Below are 21,468 nucleotides of genomic sequence, written 5' to 3'. Positions count from 1 at the left end.
AAAATCTGACCATAATTCTATCCTGATTCCTGCTTACAAGCAAAAACTAAAGCAGGAAGTACCAGTGACTCGCTCTATACGGAAGTGATCAGATGACGCAGATGCTATACTACAGAACTGTTTTGCTAGCACAGACTGGAATATGTTCCGGGATTTATCAAATGGCATTGAGGAGTATACCACCTCAGTCATAGGCTTCATCAATAAGTGCACAGACGACTTCCCCACAGTTGACCGTACGTACCTATCTCAACCAGAAGCCATGGATTACAGGCAACATTCGCATCGAGCAAAAGGAACTGCCACTTTCAAGGAGTGGGACACTAATCCGGACGCTTATAAGAAATCCCATTATGCCCTCAGACGAACCATCAAACAGGCAAAGCGTCAATACAGGATTAAGATTAAAATCTACTACACCGGCTCTGATGCTCGTCAGATGTGGCAGGGCTTAAACTATTACGGACTACAAAGGGAAATACAGCCGCAAGCTGCCCAGTGACGTGAGCCTACCAGATGAGCTAAATGCCTTTTATGCTCGCTTCGGGTATTTTACACAGCTGTTACTCACTGTTTATTATCAATGCATAGTCACTTTACTTCTACCTACATGCACAAATTACTGACTAGCCTGTACCCCGGCACACTGACTCAGTACCAGTACACCCTGTATATGTACTCAGGCTATCCGGAAGGCCAAAGTTAGTTACTTTAAGGAGCAGTTCTCTCTCTGTGGGTCTAACCCCAAGAAGTTCTGGAAAACGGTTAAATACCTGGAGAATAAACCCTCCTCCTCACAGCTGCCCATGTCCCTTAATGTTGTGGTTGTTACTGACAAGAAGCCCAGGGCTGAGCTCTTTAATCACCACTTCATTAAGTCAGGATTCCTATTTGACTCAGCCATGCCTCCTTGCCCGTCCAACATTTCCTCATCTCCCACCCCTTCCAATGCGACTATCCCGATGCTTCTCCCCATTTTTGCCCTGCTACAAAGTTTTTCCCTGCAGGCGGTCACTGAGTCCGAGGTGCTAAAGGGGCTCCTTATACTTGACCCCCCCAAAAAAAACATGTGTCAGATGGTTTCGACCCTTTCTTCTTTAAGGTCGCTGCCCCTATCATCGCCAAACTGATCTCCAACCTTTTTAACCTGAGGTTTCCAATGGCTTGGAAGGCAGCCACGGTTCATCCTTTATTTAAAGAGGGAGATCAAGCTGATCCTAACTGTTATAGGCCTATTTCTATTTTGCCCTGTTTATCAAAAGTGTTGGAAAAACTTGTCAATAATCAACTGACTGGCTTTCTTGAGGTCTATAGTATTCTCTCTGGTATGCAATCTGGTTTCTGCTCAGGTTATGGACTTATCACTGCAACATTAAAGGTCCTCAATGATGTCACTATTGCCCTTGATTCTAAGCAATATTGTGCTGCTATTTTTATTGACTTGGTCAAAGCTTTTGATACGGTAGACCATTCCCTTCTTGTGGGCCAGCTAATGAGTATTGGTGTCTCTGATGGATCTTTGGGCTCGTTTGCTAACTACCTCTCTCAAAGAGTGCAGTGTATAAAGTCAGAAAATCTGCTGTCTCAGCCACTGCCTGTCACCAAGGGAGTACCCCAAGGCTTGATTCTATGCCCCACGCTCTTCTCAATTTACATCAAAAACATAGTTCAGGCAGTAGGAAGCTCTCTCATCCATTTATATGCTGATGATAGTCTTATACTCTTGCCCCTCACCAAATGTTGTGTTAAATGCTCTACAATAAAGATTTCTTAGTGTCCAACAAGCTTTCTCTACCCTTAACCTTGTTCTGAACACCTCCAAAACAAAGGTAATGTGGTTTGGTAAGAAGAATGCCCCTCCCCCCAAGGTGTTATTACTACCTCTTGAGGGTTTAGAGCATGAGGTAGTCACCTCATACAAGTCCTTTGGAGTATGGCTAGACGGCGCACTGACCTTCTCTCAGCACATATCAAAGCTGCAGGCTAAAGTTAAATCTAGACTTGGTTTCCTCCATCGTAATCGCTCCTCTTTCACCCCAGCTGCCAAACTAACCCTGATTCAGATGACCATCCTACCCATGCTATATTACAGAGACATAATTTATAGATTGTCAGGTAGATGTTCTTTACCATTTGGCCATCATATTTGCCACCAATGCTCCTTATAGGAAACTTCACTGCACTCTATACTCCTATGTAAACTGGTCATCTCTGATAAAGCCCTGTGGCTTCAGGGTATTCAGCCTGCGAGAAGAGCCCTGTTGCTTCAGGGTATCCAGCCTGGGAGAAGAGCCCTGTGGCTTCAGGGTATCCAGCCTGGGAGAAGAGCCCTGTGGCTACAGGGTATACCCGTCGCAAGACCCACTGGTTGATGCTTATTTATAAAACCCTCTTAGGCCTCACTCCTCCTTTCTGATATCTACAGACCTCATCCTCCACATACAACACCCGTTCTGCCAGTCGCATTCTGTTAAAGGTCCCCAAAGCGCACACATCCCTGAGTCGCTCCTGTTTTCAGTTTGCTGCATCTAGCGACTTGAATGCGCTGCAACAAACACTCAAGCTGGACAGTTTTATCTCAATCTCTAAATCCAAAGACTCAATCATGGACACTCTTACGGACAGTTGTGGCTGCTTTGTGTGATGTTTTGTTTTCTCTACCTTCTTGCCCTTTGTGCTATTGTCCATGCCAAATAATGTTTGTACCATGTTTTGTGCTGCTACCATGCTGTGTTGTCATGTGTTGCTGCCTTGCTATGTTGTTGTCTTAGGTCTCTCTTTATGTAGTGTTGTCACTCTTGTTGTGATGTGTGTTTTGTTCTATATTTATTTTAAAAAATGTAATCCCAGGGCCCTGTCCCTGCAGGAGGCCTTCTGGTAGGCCATCATTGTAAATAAACAATGGCACTTTATATAATGTTTACATACCCTACATTACTCATCTCATATGTATATACTGTACTCTATACCGTCTACTGCATCTTGCCTATGCCGTTCGGCCATTGCTCATTCATATATTTTTATGTACATATTCTTATTCATTCATTTACACTTGTGTGTATAAGGTAGTTGTTGTGAAATTGTTAGGTTAGATTACTTGCTAGATATTACTACATGGTCAGAACTAGAAGCACAAGCATTTCGCTACACTCGCATTAACATCTGCTAACCAGGTGTATGTGACAAATAAAATTTGATTTGATAAGCATTTGTTCTTAACTTCTTGTAACTAGGGGGCAGCATTTTCATTTTTGGAAAAACAACTTTCCCAAAGTAAACGGGCTATTTTGTCAGGACAAAACGCTAGAATATGCATATAATTGACAGCTTAGGATAGAAAACTGCTAACCAGGTGTATGTGACAAATAAAATTTGATTTGATAAGCATTTGTTCTTAACTGACTTGCCTAGTTAAATAAAATAAATATTGTTATTTTATTGTGTTACTTATTACTTTAGGTTATTTGGTAAATATTTTCTTAATGGGAGTGCTGGCTAGCGACTTTAGCTTGCTAGGTACATCAACAGCTTTAGGTTGGTTGTTTTTAGGCAGAACAGTGCTGTAATATCTAACAATACACACATTTTGTTATGTTACAGCCTTATTCTAAAAATAGATTTTAAAAAATTAAATAATACCTCATCAATCTACACACAATACCCAATAATGACAAAGCCAAATGAGAAATGTTTGCAAATGTATACAAAAGAAAACAGAAATATCACATTTACATAAGTATTCAGACCCTTTACTCAGTACTTTGTTGAAGCACCTTCGGTCTTGGGTATGACACTACAAGTTTGGCACACATGTATTTGGGGAGTTTCTCCCATTATTCTCTGCAGATCCTCTCAAGCGCTGATAGCTATTGTTCCACTAACTACCTGACAGGAGTGCTAGCTAGCACCATTAGCTTGCTAGGTACATCAAAAGCTTTAGGTACGTTATTTATAGCCTCAACTTCCAAGATTTCCACCAAGAACATTGCCTCTCCGAGCATCACTCTCCATCACTTGGGCAAGGGACATTGAAGGTAAACTCAGATGTGAGGATGTAACACATAATTCAAGGGTTGAGAGCCATCTAGTAACTTCACATTTGGACCGCAACCGATATTCACGTAATAATATTGAATTTACCTCATCCACAAATCGGTGAAAACAAACAACCTTTCTCCCTTGACTCCCAGTGTAAAAGACTCTATTTCGTAGAATATTTTTTGTTTTACACAAATAACAAAACATGCCGAAAAGCTGTTGTGTTGTTCAATGTCGATGTAACCAGGTTAAAAAAAAAGCCTGACCAATGTTTCGCAATGCTCCCACTTTGGGAAATAGAGCCTGCAAGAAGAGCCCTGTGGCTTCAGAGTATTCAGCCTGGGAGAAGAGCCCTGTGGCTTCAGGGTATTCAGCCTGCGAGAAGAGCCCTGTGGCTTCAGGGTATTCAGCCTGGGAGAAGAGCACTGTGGCTTCAGGGTATTCAGCCTGGGAGAATAGCCCTGTGGCTTCAGGGTATTCAGCCTGCGAGAAGAGCCCTGTGGCTTCAGGGTATTCAGCCTGCGAGAAGAGCCCTGTGGCTTCAGGGTATCCAGCCTGGGAGAAGAGCCCTGTGGCTTCAGGGTATTCAGCCTGCGAGAAGAGCCCTGTGGCTTCAGGGTATCCAGCCTGGGAGAAGAGCCCTGTGGCTTCAGGGTATTCAGCCTGCGAGAAGAGCCCTGTGGCTTCAGGGTATCCAGCCTAGGACAAGAGCCCTGTGGCTTCAGGGTATCCAGCCTGCGAGAAGAGCCCTGTGGCTTCAGGGTATTCAGCCTGGGAGAAGAGCCCTGTGTCTTCAGGGTATTCAGCCTGCGAGAAGAGCCCTGTGGCTTCAGGGTATTCAGCCTGCGAGAAGAGCCCTGTGGCTTCAGGGTATTCAGCCTGCGAGAAGAGCCCTGTGGCTTCAGGGTATTCAGCCTGCGAGAAGAGCCCTGTGGCTTCAGGGTATCCAGCCTGGGAGAAGAGCCCTGTGGCTACAGGGTATTCAGCCTGCGAGAAGAGCCCTGTGGCTTCAGGGTATCCAGCCTGGGAGAAGAGCCCTGTGGCTTCAGGGTATCCAGCCTGGGAGAAGAGCCCTGTGGCTTCAGGGTATCCAGCCTGGGAGAAGAGCCCTGTGGCTACAGGGTATTCAGCCTGCGAGAAGAGCCCTGTGGCTTCAGGGTATTTAGCCTGCGAGAAGAGCCCTGTGGCTACAGGGTATTCAGCCTGCGAGAAGAGCCCTGTTGCTTCAGGGTATTCAGCCTGGGAGAATAGGAAATGTGTGGACCCGGTGTCCAAGTAGGCTACACGTAGCTATGTGTGTGGAAAACATTTCACCACAGGAAATACATTTAACTTGTTTAGTGTCCTCCGTTTCCATTCACTACTTGCAGCTGTACAGTCCGTTTGTTTGTTTTTGGTATTGGCTAGCTTAATGTTCTGGTTGCTAGCACCATCATGAAAAAGGGCATGAGGAAAGCCTTACAATATTACGCTTTTCTAAGTAGTGAGAACGCTTAAGAGCAGACAATTGTTGAAAAGTCATTTAAACATGTTGTACTTTTCTTAAATATAGCTGTGTAATCGACTAAAACAAACAGACAACAAGAACATTGCGTTTGGAAAATATATATTTTTTGTTTGTTGTTGCTATGAGCCAAATGGGGGTAATCTAGGTAACCACAGTATTTTTCTCTACAGGCGGTGACGTTGGGTGACAACGTCATAATACTGACTGGGACGTTGACGCTGCCCATGCTAAAACAGACTTTTGGGACTAGAGTTCTCTATCAACTCTATTTCAATTCAGTGGGCTTTATTGCAATGGGAAATGTGTTAACATTGCCAAAGCATTTGAGGTAGATAATATACAAAAGTGAAATAAACAATAAAAAATTTACAGCAAACATTACACATACAGAAGTTTCAAAACAATAAAGACATTACAAATGTAATATTACGTATATATACAGTGTTGTAATGATGTACAAATGGTTAAGGGTACACAAGGGAAAATAAATAAGCATAAATATGGGTTGTATTTACAATGGTGTTTGTTCTTCACTGGTTGTTATTCTATCTATCTCTATGGGTGCGGCGTCTGTCTCCATGGTAAATAAACATGGCGGTGTCTGGTGAGTGGGAAATAGTTTTCATAAATGTGCAGACAACTTGTGAACGATAAATGTCTCTGGTTATTAATCGCTTGTCATAACGTGGATATGAGTTGCGCTATCATTTTCAAGATAATTTACTTTTTAGTAGGCTTAGCATGGGAGAAGTAACGTTGTCTACTAACTGGCTAGCCACTTAGCTAGCTAGAGAATGTTAGCTACCTAGCATTCTATCACGAATAGCAACAGCATGTTAAATGTTTAAGCAAGCTTGCTAATCAGACATTTTGGAAAAACATCACTGTAAGCATGTACATAATTAATATGAAATGGGAGGATTTAGAATAAGACTTGTTTAACTGCTCATTTGTCTCATTCTTGCAGGAAAACATCCAATTGTATCCTTTGTTTTTTGTTGTTGTAATGTAGAAGCTGCATTTAATAGCTAGTTAACGTCAGCTATTTCATTAGCTACTGTGACAGCTAACGTTAGTCTGCATCTTTATTCGTTATATAGTGCACTACTTCTGACCAGAGCCCTATGGGTACCGATTTGGGACATAACGTTAGGGACGTCAAAGCATAGGTTTAGGCTGCTTCGCACTCACTATGGAAGCTCTAGTCTAGAGTAGGGGGTTCTCAAAAACGGTTTCTCATAACCCAAGTGACATCAAAATAAAAAATAAATAGCATTCAATGAGTTTTACAATGACGTCGGCAGTGCATGGCTGGCTGAACCAAGTCTCAGGCTCTGGGAAGGAACATTTTTAAAGCCCACCACTTGGTATCGAGAGAGAATTTCGCCGTTTAAGCTAATATCCAGAAATTCTACACAATATGCCACGAGGCAATGAGAAAACGTTGCCGTTTTAAAGCTGGAGTCCTTAATTGAAACAATAATAAAGCACTGTTTTGGTAGAAAGCTGAGGGATTGGCCTGGAGAAATGTAACCAATGTTTTGAGGCTATACAGTGTTTGTTTACATTTATACTGTTACGAACAGAGATTTAAAAATTAAAGCAATTTTAGGTTCTGATGGGGTAGAACAGTTGAACTAACCTCATGAGGCTTTATAAATTTTATTCTTCAAGAATTGATTAGTATATCATGGTATTCCATACCCAAAATGCATTTAGTAACTAAGGATTACATTTTTAAAATTACAGTGCATTTATTCTCAACTAGTTTAAAGAAAAAAAAAGAAAAAGGCTCGTTTTATTGCTTCAATCAGCACATCAGTTTTCAGCTGTGCTAACATAATTGAAAAAGGGTTTTCTAATGATAAATTTGCCTTTTAAAATGATAAACTTGGTTGCTGATAATGGGCCTCTGTACGCCTATGTAGATATTCAATTTTAAAAATCAGCCGTTTCCAGCTACAATAGTAATTTACAAAGATTAACAATGTCTACACTGTATTTCTGATAAATGTGTTATTGTAATGGACAAAAATGTGATTTTCTTTAATAAAAAAACAAGGGCATTTCTAAGTGACCCCAAACTTTTGAACAGTAGTGTATACCTTTTTATTTTGTTATCATGCTCTTGCAGTACCTCCGCATACCCCACTTGGAGAACTACTAGTCTAGAGAGCACAGTAAAAGTTTGCTTAGGTGTATTTTTAAACTCTCCATCGTTAAGTAGGAAGACAAAGATGTCATTGTTGTAAAAAAATAACTGAGTGTGCTTGGTTTACCATCATCCTAAATTTAAGTATTGAATTATTTTGTTGTATTTGATTATTTTTACTTTATGCCAATTTCCCCAAGGTTTATGTTACTACATTACACAAGCTCACATTTTCAACACGTACATTTTTTTTGTGGAGATACAAGGTCCTTTTTTCTTCAGATTGGTGATGCTAATATAAAAGTTCACTGTCATCACGAATAGATTTAAATCGATTGCTTTAAACAGGTTAATATATGTGGGTTGGTACCGTTCATTTTGTTATATGCGCCTGTCTGTTGCAGGACTTTATAACATTTATCATTTTTAAAGGTTCAATGCAGCCCTTTTAATATCAATATCAAATCATTTCTGGGTAACAGATAAGTACCTTACTGTGATTGGTTTAAATTAAAATGGTTATCTCCCTCCGACATTCTAGAATTTTGACGACTGTCTTCAACAAATTCTCTTCTTTACAAGTGATGTGAATATTTTTTCTCCGATTCCGTGTGGCCTTTGAAAAGTGTTTGTTTAAACAGTGCATTACACAGCAAACATTTGCTCCTTATTATCGATGGAAGTGCAACAAAAAAAAAACCCGATTGCATTACGCTTACCGCGTTGTCGACCCACTTGAATCAAAATGCAACACTTCAGAATGTAGGTAGGTGTCTCCTACAAATTGTCCTGTAACCAGTGATGTACACATTCGTCCCAGATTCCGTGTGGTTTTTGAGCTGTGTTAGTTTTAACAGGACGTGCAACCTCATCTCCCCCTCTCAAACTATTGATTTCAACGTGATAATCGATTGGAGGGTCCGACAAGTGTTGCGTTTCTCTTTCTGTTGGTGTCCCACATATCAAAATGTAGCTGACTGTCTTCTGCAGGTTGTTGTCTAACCAGTGAGTAAAATTATGTGGTTTTTACCAGATTTTATTCCCCCTCCTAATCGATATGAGTGATTTATTTTTAAAACAACAGGGTTTTTGGTGCGTGTGCAGTTTCTACGGTGCTTATTTAAAAAATACAAGTAATATGATTAGTATTGTTTCACATTAGTATTGTTTTATGTGTAGACAGTACATTTTATGTTTATGTTTTCAATATATTACAAACTGTTTCTGCATGTTGGTTATTGATTTGGACACGTTAACTGTGTTTTTACATTGAGCTATTGATCTAAATGTTTTGTCAACAGGAAGCAGCAACAGCCTCATTTTCAACTTAAGTTTTAGGAATATAAATGGAACTTTCAACATGAATTTCCAATGGTATTGGACTTACTCACGGGGAAACTGCCGAGTGAGTCCAAAAATGTGCTGTGATTTATTTTGATGATAAAGTCTACCAGAAATCACCTAAATGGGTTTGCCCTGCCTACTCATACTCATATCATAGACCGTTGGTTATATCATCTGCCAGTGGGCTACCATTTGCAAGTCTTCGATATGACCTTAACGACACATCTCAGTTGTCTTCCACACCACTGCAGGTCCTGTTCTACCTCAACAGCTGGTATTTTGCTGCCTACTTCCTCGCTGAGGTTCTGATGTTTGTTTACAAAGGTTTGTAGTCTACTCAAATGGTCACACAATGGGACATAAAGTAATGTTTAATAGATCACTCACTGCCTGATGTTTTGCAAACCCAGTGTCAAGGCTAAAAGCAAAATGATAGATTTCTAAATATGCCTATTGTATTTACACAGGATTGTTGTTACCATACCCACCAGCAAGTCTCACGTTGGATGTTGGGCTACTACTTGTTTTCCTGGGCCTTGAGTCCCTCCGAATATTTTACGGTTTGTGTTTTGTTAAGCTGTATTCTGGGCTAGAAGTATGTCTCTGCATCATCACATGGTGTAGAATAATGGGATGGGGATGGTTTGTGTTTTGTTAAGCTGTATTCTGGGCTAGAGGTATGTCTCTGCATCATCACATGGTGTAGAATGATGGGATGGGGCTGGGGATGGGGCTGGGGATGGGGCTGGGGATGGGATGGGGCTGGGGATGGGATGGGGCTGGGGATGGGGATGGGGCTGGGGATGGGATGTCTCTGCATCATCACATGATGTAGAATGATACATGTTCATTAAAACAAGAATATTCACATTATGTAGCCTACATTGTGTGATTATTACTTGTCATATTTATTTCCATAATGGCATCTGGTAGTTCTATTTGGCACCTACCGTAGGACTATGCTATATGTCCTTCCTTATGATCATGTGCTAACATTTTTTTCCATCCACACTTGTTCCAGGTTGGAAGGGGAACTTAACAGAGCGTTCTCTGGCCATGTCAGTGAGTGTGCTGGTCCTGGTGCCGTGCACAGTGTTGTCTGGGTACTACCTGATGCTGCAGACCTTCGTCCTGCGCCTGGAGTTCATCCTTAATGCTGTGTTACTCTGCTTCTACAGTCTGGAGATGCTCCTAGGAATCATGTCCATATCTGCTTTCTCCAGGTAGGAGAAACATGACCTATAACCTGGTACCCAGGCTTTCTCCAGCAAGAATAAACATGACCTAGCCTGGGGACCAGTCTCTTTCTCCAGTAGGAGAAACATGACATGGCATAGCCTGGGTACCAGTCTGTTTCTACTCTCTTGCCAACTCCTTATGGAATTTACATATTAAAGGGTTGGCAAGAGAGCAGAAACAAACTGGTACCCAGGCTAGGCATGACATGTTTCTCCTACTGGAGAAAGAGACTGGCACCCAGGCTAGGCATGACATGCCTGGGTAGATTCCTTGGTTTTAGGCCTCAACAATGGTTGATTATTGATCAATGAATGTATTATGCTTTGCGCTTAAGCTGTGACCTTGCATAATGTTTCACAGTAAAGGTCCTATATCAATGATGCTGGATGTGACCTTGCGTAGCGTTTCACTGTAAAGGTCCTATAACAGTGATGCTGGATGTGACCTTGCATAATGTTTCACTGTAAAGGTCCTATAACAGTGATGCTGGATGTGACCTTGCGTAATGTTTCACTGTAAAGGCCCTATAACAGTGATGCTGGATGTGACCTTGCGTAGCGTTTCACTGTAAAGGTCCTATAACAGTGATGCTGGATGTGACCTTACGTAGCGTTTCACTGTAAAGGCCCTATAACAGTGATGCTGGATGTGACCTTGCATAATGTTTCACTGTAAAGGTCCTATAACAGTGATGCTGGATGTGACCTTGCGTAGCGTTTCACTGTAAAGGTCCTATAACAGTGATGCTGGATGTGACCTTGCATAGCGTTTCACTGTAAAGGTCCTATATCAGTGATGCTGGATGTGTCCTGATCTGCTCAGTGTTTCATTCTCATCTGTTTTTCCTCCATTTTGATTGGTCAGGTCAAAGGTGTACTGAGGAAGAGGCATGCTGCAATGTTCCACATCGTTTCAAGAGGAATGCTGCAATGTTCCACATCGTTTCAAGAGGAATGCTGCAATGTTCCACATCGTTTCAAGAGGAAAGAAGAAAGGGTTTTCACCAGGATTGTTATGTGAACATGTTTAAATCCCACATGTTGTAGTTTTTATATTGTCTGTTAATAGCCAAAATATTTATATTTTTGTAACGATGAAATGTCATCTATTTTTATTTTTATTTATTTTTACCTGTTTTTGTATCAACTGTCAATCTTGTATGGTACTAGCAGCACCAATGGGATTGTCTTATGAGGTTATTCCATCTGCTGTGCCTGATAATGGAATGTATTTGTACAATTTTTGTTGTTGTTGATTCAGAGCACTATATTTCATTATTTACTTTAATAAATACAATTCCTCATTCATTCATTCACCAGAGGACTTTTTTCCTTGAGTAATTTATATTCCTGATTTGCTGAATCCCCCCAGCAGCCTGTGGTTAAACCCAGATCCTAATTGCATAGAACAGTGTTGTTGAACATTCTGAAGCAACGTTGATACATTTTTGTCAATCTCTGGAGAGATGGGCAGTTATTATTATCATATGTTTTACATTTAACAGTTGAAGACATTGAATAAAACGTTTATCCCTAATTACAATGCACAATCAATCTGATGGGGTGAAGCTTTTATGTTCATCAGCAAATGTGGACGAATACGACATAAGGATGCATGCGCAATCAACCCTGTATGGGGGGAACGGGAGGGGGGGGCGATGCTGTCAGCGAAAGGATCCAGTGTGCCTGAATAGCGGTAGCAGTCATCCATCCCATATAGACATAAAATGCTATTTATTTCTAAGGCGTATCAGTGGACTTGCCAGTTGTTGTTAGAAGTAGCTTAGTTATTTTCTTTCTATAATATGATATTATACAGGCCAATATATTAGATTAGTTATCGGCCGGGGTGAATAATGCTACAGTCTTCATCATCCGGACTGGTGCAGATGGAGGGATGTGGGGAAGAGGCGAGGGATACGCAGAAAATGCAGGTAATAGATGCTCTCCCGTTACGTGTATTTGAGACATTTTTCCAAGATTACAGAAGTAACATAGTAGTCGGAACGAGATCAAGGTGACACGTTCTTATTTTTCCATGGAAATGTTTGGCTTCTTCGTTGTACGTAAACTATGCTGAGAGAAATCAAAGGGCCGACCCCTCCCAAAATCTCGCTCCTCTAGGAAAACCCGGCGTCGGCAAGATTTTGGTAGCTAGATTTGTTTGGGGTCCTTAGCTGGACACACTAAAATAATGATTGGATCTCAGTTGAACAAACCAGATTAGATGCTTGGTAATTAGGAGCATCATATTATATTTTATAGGTAATTTTATCACGGTGATTTTTTTTGTTTCTATAACTACCTCATTTGTTGTTTCTACAAATGCAATCCTATGCACTATAAATGAGGGTCCCACCAAGTAGGCCTGTCCTATTTCTTAATTAAACCTTAGCATTTAAAAAAAAAATATCAATAAAGGAAATGTTAATTGAAGCATGATTACACAATGGGCCTATTTAAAACAGGGGTGATACTACTGTACAAATAATAATAATAAAAGTATAAAATCTGTGGGCCACATCCTTTAACAGTATGCTAGTCAACACCATTTTATTAATTTTTTAAAAGTTCCCTCATCAATCAACACACAATAACCCATAATCACAAAGCAAAAAAACAAACAGGTTTTTAGACATTTTTGCAAATGTATTAAATATAAAGAACTGATATCAAATATACGTAAGTATTGAGATACTTTACTCAGTACTTTGTTGAAACACCTTTAGCAGTGATTAAAGCCTAGAGTCTTCTTGGGTATGATGCTACAAGCTTGGCACACCTGTATTTGGGGAGTTTCCAATTCTTCTCCTCTCAATCCTCTCAAGCTCTGTCAGGTTGGATGGGGAGGATCTCTACACAGCTATTTTCAAGTCTCTCCAGAGATGTTCGATCGGGTTCAAGTCCGAGCTCTGGCTGGGTCACTCAAGGACATTCAGATACTTTTCCCAAAGCCACTCCTGTGTTGTCTTGGCTGTGTGCTAAGGGTTGTTGTCCTGTTGGAAGGTAAACCTTCGCCACAATCTGAGATCCTGAGCGCTCTGGAGCAGGTTTTCATCAAGGATCTCGCTGGACTTTGATCCATTCATCTATCCCTCGATCCTGACTAGTCTCTCAGTCTCTGCCGCTGATTAACATCCCCACAGCATGATGCTGCCACCACTATGTTTCACCTTAGGAATGGTGGCAGGTTTCCTGAAGATGTGACGCTTGGCATTCAGACCAAAGAGTTCAATCTTGGTTTCATCAGACCAGATAATCTTGTTTCTCATGGTCTGAGAGTCATTTAGGTGCCTTTTGGCAAACTCCAAGCGGGCTGTCATGTGCCTTTTACTGAGGACTGGCTTCCGTCTGGCCACTCTACCATAAAGAACTGATTGGTGGAGTGCTGCGGAGATGGTTGTTCTTCTGGAAGATTGTCCCATCTCCACAGAGGAACTTTGGAGCTCTGTCAGAGTGACCATCAGGTTCTTGGTCACCTCCCTGACTAAGGCCCTTCTCCCCCAATTGCTCAGTTTGGCTGGGCGGCCAGCTCTAGGAAGAGTCTTGGTGGTTCCAAACTTCTTCCATTTAGGAACGATGGAGGCCACTGTGTTCTTGGAGACCTTCAATGCTGCATACATTCTTTGGTACGCTTCCCCAGATCTGTGCCTCGACACAATCCTGTCTCGAAGCTCTTAGGACAATTCCTTTGACATCACAGCTTGGTTTTTGCTATGACATGCACTGTTAACTGCGGGACCTTATATAGACAGGTATGTGCCTTTCCAAATCATGTCCAATCAATTGAATTTACCACAGGTGGACTCCAGGTTGTAGAAACATCTCAAGGATGATCAATGGAAATAGGATGCACCTGAGCTCAATTTTGAGTCTCATAGCAAAGGGTCTGAATACTTATGTAAATAAGGTATTTCTGTTTTATTTTTTATAAATTTGCAAACATTTCTATAAACCTGTTTTTTCTTTGTCATTATGGGGTATTGTGTGTAGATTGAGGGAAAAAAATAATTTAATCAATTTTAGAATAAGGCAGTAATGTAACAACGTAGAAAAAGTCAAGGGGTCTGAATACTTTCCGAATGCACTGTGTGTACCATTTAAAAGTTTGGACACACCTACTCATTCAAGGGTTTTTCTTTATTTTTACTATTTTCTACATTGTAGAATGAAAGTGAAGATATCAAAACTATGAAATAACACATATGGAATCATGTAGCAACTGAAAAAGTGTCAAACAAATCCAAATATTTTTTTATATTTGAGATTCTTCAAAGTAGCCACCCTTTGCCTTGATGACACACTCTTTGCATTTGCTCAACCAGCTTCACCTGGAATGTTATTCCATCAATCTTGAAGGAGTTCCCGCATATGCTGAGCACTTGTTGGCTGCTTTTCCTTCACTCTGAGTTTCAACTCATCCCAAACCATCTCAATTTGGTTGAGGTAGGATGATTGTGGAGGCCAGGTCATCTGATGCAGCACTCTCTCTGATGCAAAACTCTCCTTGGTCAAATAGCCCTTACACAGCCTGGAGGTGTGTTTTGGGTCATTGTCCTGTTGAAAAACAAATTATAGTCCTACTAAGCGCAAACCAGAGTAAATGGCGTATCGTTGCTGTAATGGTTTCTTGTTGGTGGCAGGGAAGTCAGGGGCAGGAGAATCAAACTTGGTATAAATGGAGTTGTTTAATCAGTGCTTCACAAAACTCCAAAACCCAAATGACAAAATAATAAAAAGTGGGTACAAAACCCATCGCACACCAACACATAATACACATCACATACAATCAAACAATCTCCGACAAGGACATGCCAACACACTGTCATTGACACTGACCCAACTCCAGCCACTTTAATAATGGGAATTGATGGGAAATGTAAATATATCACTAGCCACTTTAAACAATGCTACCTTATATAATGTTACTTACCCTACATTATTCATCTCATATGCATACGTATATACTGTACTCTAGATCATCGACTGCATCCTTATGTCACTAGCCACTTTAACTATGCCACTTTGTTTACTTTGTCTACATACTCATCTCATATGTATATACTGTACTCGATACCATCTACTGTATGCTGCTCTGTACCATCACTCATTCATATATCCTTATGTACATATTCCTTATCCCCTTACACTGTGTATAAGACAGTAGTTTTGGAATTGTTAGTTAGATTACTTGTTGGTTATCACTGCATTGTCGGAACTAGAAGCACAAGCATTTCGCTACACTCGCATTAACATCTGCTAACCATGTGTATGTGACAAATAAAATTTGATTTGATTTGATTTGATGAGGGGAAACAGAGGGTTAAATACACAACATGTCATTGGTGGGATTGGAACCAGGTGTGAAGGAAGACAAGACAAAACTAATGGAAAATGAAAAATGGATCAGTGATGAATAGAAGGTTGGTGACGTCGACCGCCGAACACCGCCCGAACAAGGAGAGGGACCGACTTTGGCGGAAGTCGTGACAGCTGCAGAATGCTGTTGTAGCCATGCTGGTTAAGTGTGCCTTGAATTCTAAATAAATCACAGACATTGCCACCAGCGAAGGCCACCAAAACCATCACACCTCCTCCATGCTTCACGGTGGGAACCACACACCTCCTCCTCCATGCTTCACGGTGGGAACCACACATGCGGAGATAATCTTTTCTCCTACTCGGTGTCTCACAAAGACACGGCGGTTGGAACCAAAAAACTCAAATTTGGACTCATCAGACCAAAGGACATATTTCCACCAGTCTAATATCCATTACTTGTGTTTCTTGGCCCAAGCAAGTCTCTTCTTATTATTGGTGTCCTTTAGTAGTGGGTTCTTTGCAGCAATTCAACCATGAAGGCCTGATCTCATGCAGTCTCTTCTGAACAGTTGATGTTGAGATGTATGTTACTTGAACTCTGTGAAGCATTTATTTGGGTTGCAATTTCTGAGGCTGGCAACTCTAATGAACTTATCCTCTGCAGCAGAGGTAACTCTGGGTCTTCCTTTCATGTGGCGGCCCTCATGAGAGCCAGTTTCATCATAGCACTTGATTGTTTTTGCAACTGCACTTGAAGAAACTTTCACTGACTGGTATTGTGTATATATATATATATAATAGACATTATGGACAGTATATGGATAGAATATGTAGTATATAGAATACATAGAATAGTATATGTACAGCAATAGCTAAATAGGATGGCCTTGAATACAGCATATATATAAATTAAATGGGTAAAACAGTATGGAAACATTATCAAAGTGTCAAGTGTTCCATTATTAAAATGACCAGTGTTCCATTATTAAAATGACCAGTGTTCCATTATTAAAATGACCAGTGTTCCATTATTAAAATGACCAGTGTTCCAGGTCTATGTGCATAAGCAGCAGCCTCTAAGGTGCAGGGTTGAGTAAACGGGTGGTAGCCGGCTAGTGACAGTGGCTAAAGTTTAGGGCAGAGTACTAGGGAGAGGTTGGCTAGTGGTGACTATTTAACAGTCTGATGGCCTTGAGATAGAAGCTGGTTTTCAGTCTCTCGGTCCCAGCTTTGATGCACCTGCACTGACCTCGCCTTCTGGAGGATAGTGGGGTGAACAGGCCGTGGCTTGGGTGGCTGAGGTCCTTGAGGATCTTCTTGGCCTTTCTGTGACACCGGGTGCTGTAGATGTCCTGAAGGGCAGGAGGTGTGCCCCCGGTGATGCGTTGGGCTGACCCCACCAACCTCACGGAGAGCCCTGCGGTTGCGGACAGGGCATTTGCTGTACCAAACGGTGATACAGCCTGACAGGATGCTCTCAATGGTGCATCTGTAAAAGTTTGTGAGGCTCTGCGACAGACTGAAATTCTGTGACAGATAGAGACAGTGTGTTGACAGAAGGTCAGTGTCGTGAGTCCAGTGTCCTATCCTTCACACCCTATAACAATGAAGGCCTATGGGATTACTGTAGTCAATTAACTACACTTAAACGGATTGTGAATGGAGATCTATTTGTGTTTGTTAATTGGTAACTGTGGCCTGCATATGATCGTATTGTAGAACATGACTTTCTTGTGACCCCATTAATTTCTGTTCCTCAGTGCAAGAGACTGACTGAAGAGAGAGATGAAACAGAGAGCCAGCTGAAACACATCAAGAGAGGTGAGTTCCAGACACTGACCCACCACACATTTTACACTACTGTTACACTCATTACCCTTCCTCACACCTCTCTACACACCCCTCTGGTGATGGCCGCCTCTCCAAACTGGCTCCTGAATGGGTGGGTGTAAGAAGGTATCCCAGTTTTCCATCACCCACGCGGAGCCTCAGCCAACCATAGTCATGGACTTGTGTTTTGGCAACCCTGCCCAGTTCTTCCTAGCAACATGTAATAAAATACTACAGTAGCTCCATTAACAATTGATTTGGTAAGGAACAAGGTTACAGGGTTGAGTGCTGGAGTCTGATATCATTATGCGAGGTAAGAAAGACAATAATCACTCAACATTCAACATTCACAGCTACAGTATACTGTAGGTTTAACGTTCAGTGTTGCAATAGTATGACAGTGTTGTTGTGCTACTTTCTCATAGCTTTCAGTTAGCTGTCTTTGGGAATGTTGAATTATAGGTTGCGTCATCAGCATTTCTTTCAGATGGTTGGCTGTATCGTTACAAGTCCATTTTCTGTAATGCTTCTGCTCGACACTTTTGTAGGATCGGTAAATCTTGTAACAAGTTTTTACCTTTTGAAGTGCAGCATGAAATCATTTTTCTTACATAACCTAATAAAGTTAGATGTGTGTCTCTCTCCTCAACCAAGCTGGAACCAATTCTGCTGACCAGTTTCAGCTTCCCAGACAGGCAATCTTTAAACAGAGAGGTAGCCTATTTTGTTTGCTGGCCTTCAACCTAAACAATAGATAGTTGAAGACAGGTTGCTCTGAATTATGACTGTAGACTCCTAGACTCCATAGGAGTCTTCAGCTAGGGCAAAATAACGTGTTATTACCAGGTCTTATTATAATCAGGGGACTGTGTGTCTCCTCTGTCCTCTGCTGTGGTCGGCATTCATTCATCTCGCTGATCTGAACCACTAGTCACCACGCCAACACCTTGTGTTATTACCAGGTCTTATTATAATCAGGGGACTGTGTCTCTCCTCCATCCTCTGCTGTGCTCGGCATTCATTCATCTCGCTGATCTGAACCACTAGTCACCCTGCCAACACCTCGTGTTATTACCAGGTCTTATTATAATCAGGGGACTGTGTCTCTCCTCCATCCTCTGCTGTGCTCGGCATTCATTCATCTCGCTGATCTGAACCACTAGTCACCCTGCCAACACCTCGTGCTATTTCACTGTATTATTCAAATCCTCAATTATGAATGATTGATTACTAGAGAAAGAGAGGGGCTGCTCCTGTGTTCCAGTCTGGCATCTATTCTATTGTGTTCTTTCATTCAGAGTGATACTGTATATTTTATAGGTACATTATACTCTAGTTAATATAGGGACATAAGCTTTTAAAATATAATTTCAAGTTGACATGCACTTAAAACAAGAGATATTAGTATGTATGACCAACTACAATTTATCATACAATTACCATTAGCTATATAATCTCTGAAAATGAAGATAGCTTATTTTCAATATTACTGAAATCCTGTAATTATAGGCTATAAACTATTTGCTTTGCTAGGACCAGAAGATGGCTGATTTACATTCAAACAACAATAGTACTTCCAAGACCACATCGCTGACTCAGGCCTGCAGCATTTGACGCAGCGAGCCAGCATGACTCTGCAATCCCTGCTGATTAGCCTAGCTTAGCTCCTCTCCCTCCTGACAGAGATAAATGCTTGGTGTCTAGGATAATATTCTGCTGCCTCTGTAGAGGAGCTCTGAGTAAGTCACTGTCTGTATCCCAAATGACACCCTGGTGAAACGTAGTGCGCCATGTAAGGAATAGGGTACCATTTGGTACACAGGCACTGCCTTCCTCAGCGCTCCTCTACAGAGTATATGACACCATGTTAAAGGCAGGTTTTTTTGGAGGCAACATTCAGCTCAAGGAGCATTGAGCATAGAGCAGTTAGTGACCTAGAATCTCTACTACAATACAGACACACAGCCCCTCCAGCTCTGCTCTTCCACTAGTCTCATGTGGAGATCCACTATCCAGGGAGTCAGAGAGGAGTAGTTTAACCGTGGGACAGCTATAGAGATCAGTCTGTCATCATGTGTGTGTGTGTGTGTGTTGCAGAACTTTCCTACTGCTCCTAAGCGTGATAACAAGCAGAATCACCTATCCCCTTTCCCAGAATTCTCACGGACTCATGCATGCTCAGTGTCAGACGCCAGGGTTAGGATCGACCTACTGCTTTGTAAAAATGTTGTAAATCAAGCTGGGGATAATATGCAGAGGCATGTGTGTTCAGAAGGCATTAAAGGAAGTGAATGAATAAGCATTAACATGTTGAATATTGCATTAAAATGTTGTGTTTTTTTTGCTGCAACGGAACAATATAGCACATGAATAAACACAGTGGCTGCTTCGGGCAGAACACAGAGGACAGGGAGAGTTTAGCAGTCTAGGTAGGCTGTTGTATCCCGAGTTGGATTGATGAAACAGATGAAACCAGATTCTCCCTTGAGGGGCCAGATGTACTGTAGTAGTATACACTCTATCAACTACGATGCGTAGGGACCGATGTTCCCTCTCATTTTTTTCAACACTGAGCAAATATCAGGTCTGCTGAGCACAAACTTGAAAGTTGTGAAGAATTCTGAGCAATTTTTTGGGTGCGCGTTTATTGTGAACACTGAGGCTGTACCCTCTTTAAGTTAGTTATAACTGTGGCTATTTGATCATAATGTAGTTCTATCAGAGTGGCCTACCGTCAAAAACAATGGAGAAAAATACATCCCATAACATTAAAACATGGAAATAGCTGTTCTATCATTCCAGCCTGCAGTAGCAGCTAATGTGTGGTGTTCAATGTTGGCCTACATTCCATGAGACTTTTGGAAAAACATGCAGGTCTTATCAGCTTGTCCTTCAGACAAGGAGGTGACTGAAAATGTTGTGTTGGTTTGATGCAAGAAACAAAATAGAATTATTCCCATACATTACAACAGGGAATCAGACAAATTATGCTACCCTCTGCCTATTGGCTACTCGTCTGAAAATACAACACTCCCCCTTTAAAAAAGGGAAAAAAAGCTCTTTACCTGACTAGTTTTTCAAAGATGGCTAGAAATACGTTTTGTGCTCTTGTAGGAAGCAACCACTCCCCCATTGCCGACTAGAAATTAGCTATAACTGGGATAATAACTCGCTAACTAGCAAAAGATATTAACAAAATGTGCCCACGTGGCTACATGCAGCTCTCACTTTGATCTCAAAACAAGCGCATCTTCTCACAACCGCACATACTGTATAGCCTCAACATTGTCCAGTTTAAAGTGAATGGCACAGATTCATACATGGAAATGGTCTATTTGCATACAGTATAAGGATAATGCAGCTCTGATTGGATATGGCGCACCGGTCTGGTAGAGTAGCGGTCGTGCCTGTCAATGCAATAGAATCCTACTCCAATGCGCTCTGTTTCAGAATGTTGCATTGAAAGTAGCTTAACACTGCGTTGATTCGATCACAATTCCCACAGAAGAGGGAAACGTCGATATTGTTCACTAATAGGGGAAACAGTAGAAAGTTGAGTGAAGCTTCATCTCGTGCTTCTCTGCTCTGGCTGAAATGTATTCTGCACTGCAGTCCTGCACACAAGCAGTTTAGAGGGAACATTGGTTGGGTAGCATTTCAATAATTTACAAATGATGGCTATCTGGGTGTTGTGGGTGTAGAGGGTGTTGTGGGTGTTGTAGGTGTAGAGGCTGAAGTTGGTGTTGGGGGTGTAGTGGGGGTTGTAGGTGTAGTGGATGTTGTGGGTGTTGGAGGTGTAGTGGGTGTTGGGTTTTTTGTAGGTGTAGTGAGTATTGTAGGTTTAGGGGGTGTAGTGGGTTTAGGGGGTGTAGTGGGTGTTGTAGGTGTAGTAGGTGTTATTGGTTGTGGTGGGTGTTGGGGGTGTTCTAGGTGTAGTGAGTGTTGTAGGTGTTCTAGGTGTAGTGAGTGTTGTAGGTGTTCTAGGTGTAGTGAGTGTTGTAGGTGTTCTAGGTGTAGTGAGTGTTGTAGGTGTTCTA

The 21,468-nt window shown here is 41.6% G+C and overlaps 2 protein-coding genes across 2 annotated transcripts in view; both read left to right on the top strand.

Annotated features, from left to right (window-relative positions):
* Nucleotides 1-6,161: 6,161 nt before the first annotated feature.
* tmem216 (transmembrane protein 216) lies at nt 6,162-11,601 on the top strand. The gene is made up of 5 exons (XM_029662611.2): nt 6,162-6,526; nt 9,272-9,365; nt 9,509-9,601; nt 10,063-10,264; nt 11,145-11,601. The coding sequence occupies exons 2-5, from the start codon at nt 9,350-9,352 to the stop codon at nt 11,158-11,160; spliced, it is 327 nt and encodes a 108-aa protein (XP_029518471.2). The 5' UTR covers nt 6,162-6,526; nt 9,272-9,349; the 3' UTR covers nt 11,161-11,601.
* A 344-nt stretch (nt 11,602-11,945) lies between these two features.
* Nucleotides 11,946-21,468, top strand: part of LOC115130085 (shootin-1-like) — a 37,966-nt gene continuing 28,443 nt past the window's right edge. The window contains 2 exon segments of the mRNA XM_065019954.1: nt 11,946-12,213; nt 17,362-17,422. Of these exon segments, the coding sequence (XP_064876026.1) occupies nt 12,136-12,213; nt 17,362-17,422 (139 nt within the window). The 5' untranslated portion in view covers nt 11,946-12,135.

The sequence above is a fragment of the Oncorhynchus nerka genome, linkage group LG6, assembly GCF_034236695.1.
Source record: "Oncorhynchus nerka isolate Pitt River linkage group LG6, Oner_Uvic_2.0, whole genome shotgun sequence".
Lineage (NCBI taxonomy): Eukaryota > Metazoa > Chordata > Actinopteri > Salmoniformes > Salmonidae > Oncorhynchus > Oncorhynchus nerka.
This window is presented reverse-complemented; position numbering and strand designations above follow the sequence as displayed.

Excerpts from the sequence above, each read along its gene's own strand:
- tmem216 (XM_029662611.2), top strand. Across the intron at positions 9,602-10,062 it reads GTCCCTCCGAATATTTTACG|GTTGGAAGGGGAACTTAACA; the intron begins GTTTGTGTTTTG and ends CACTTGTTCCAG.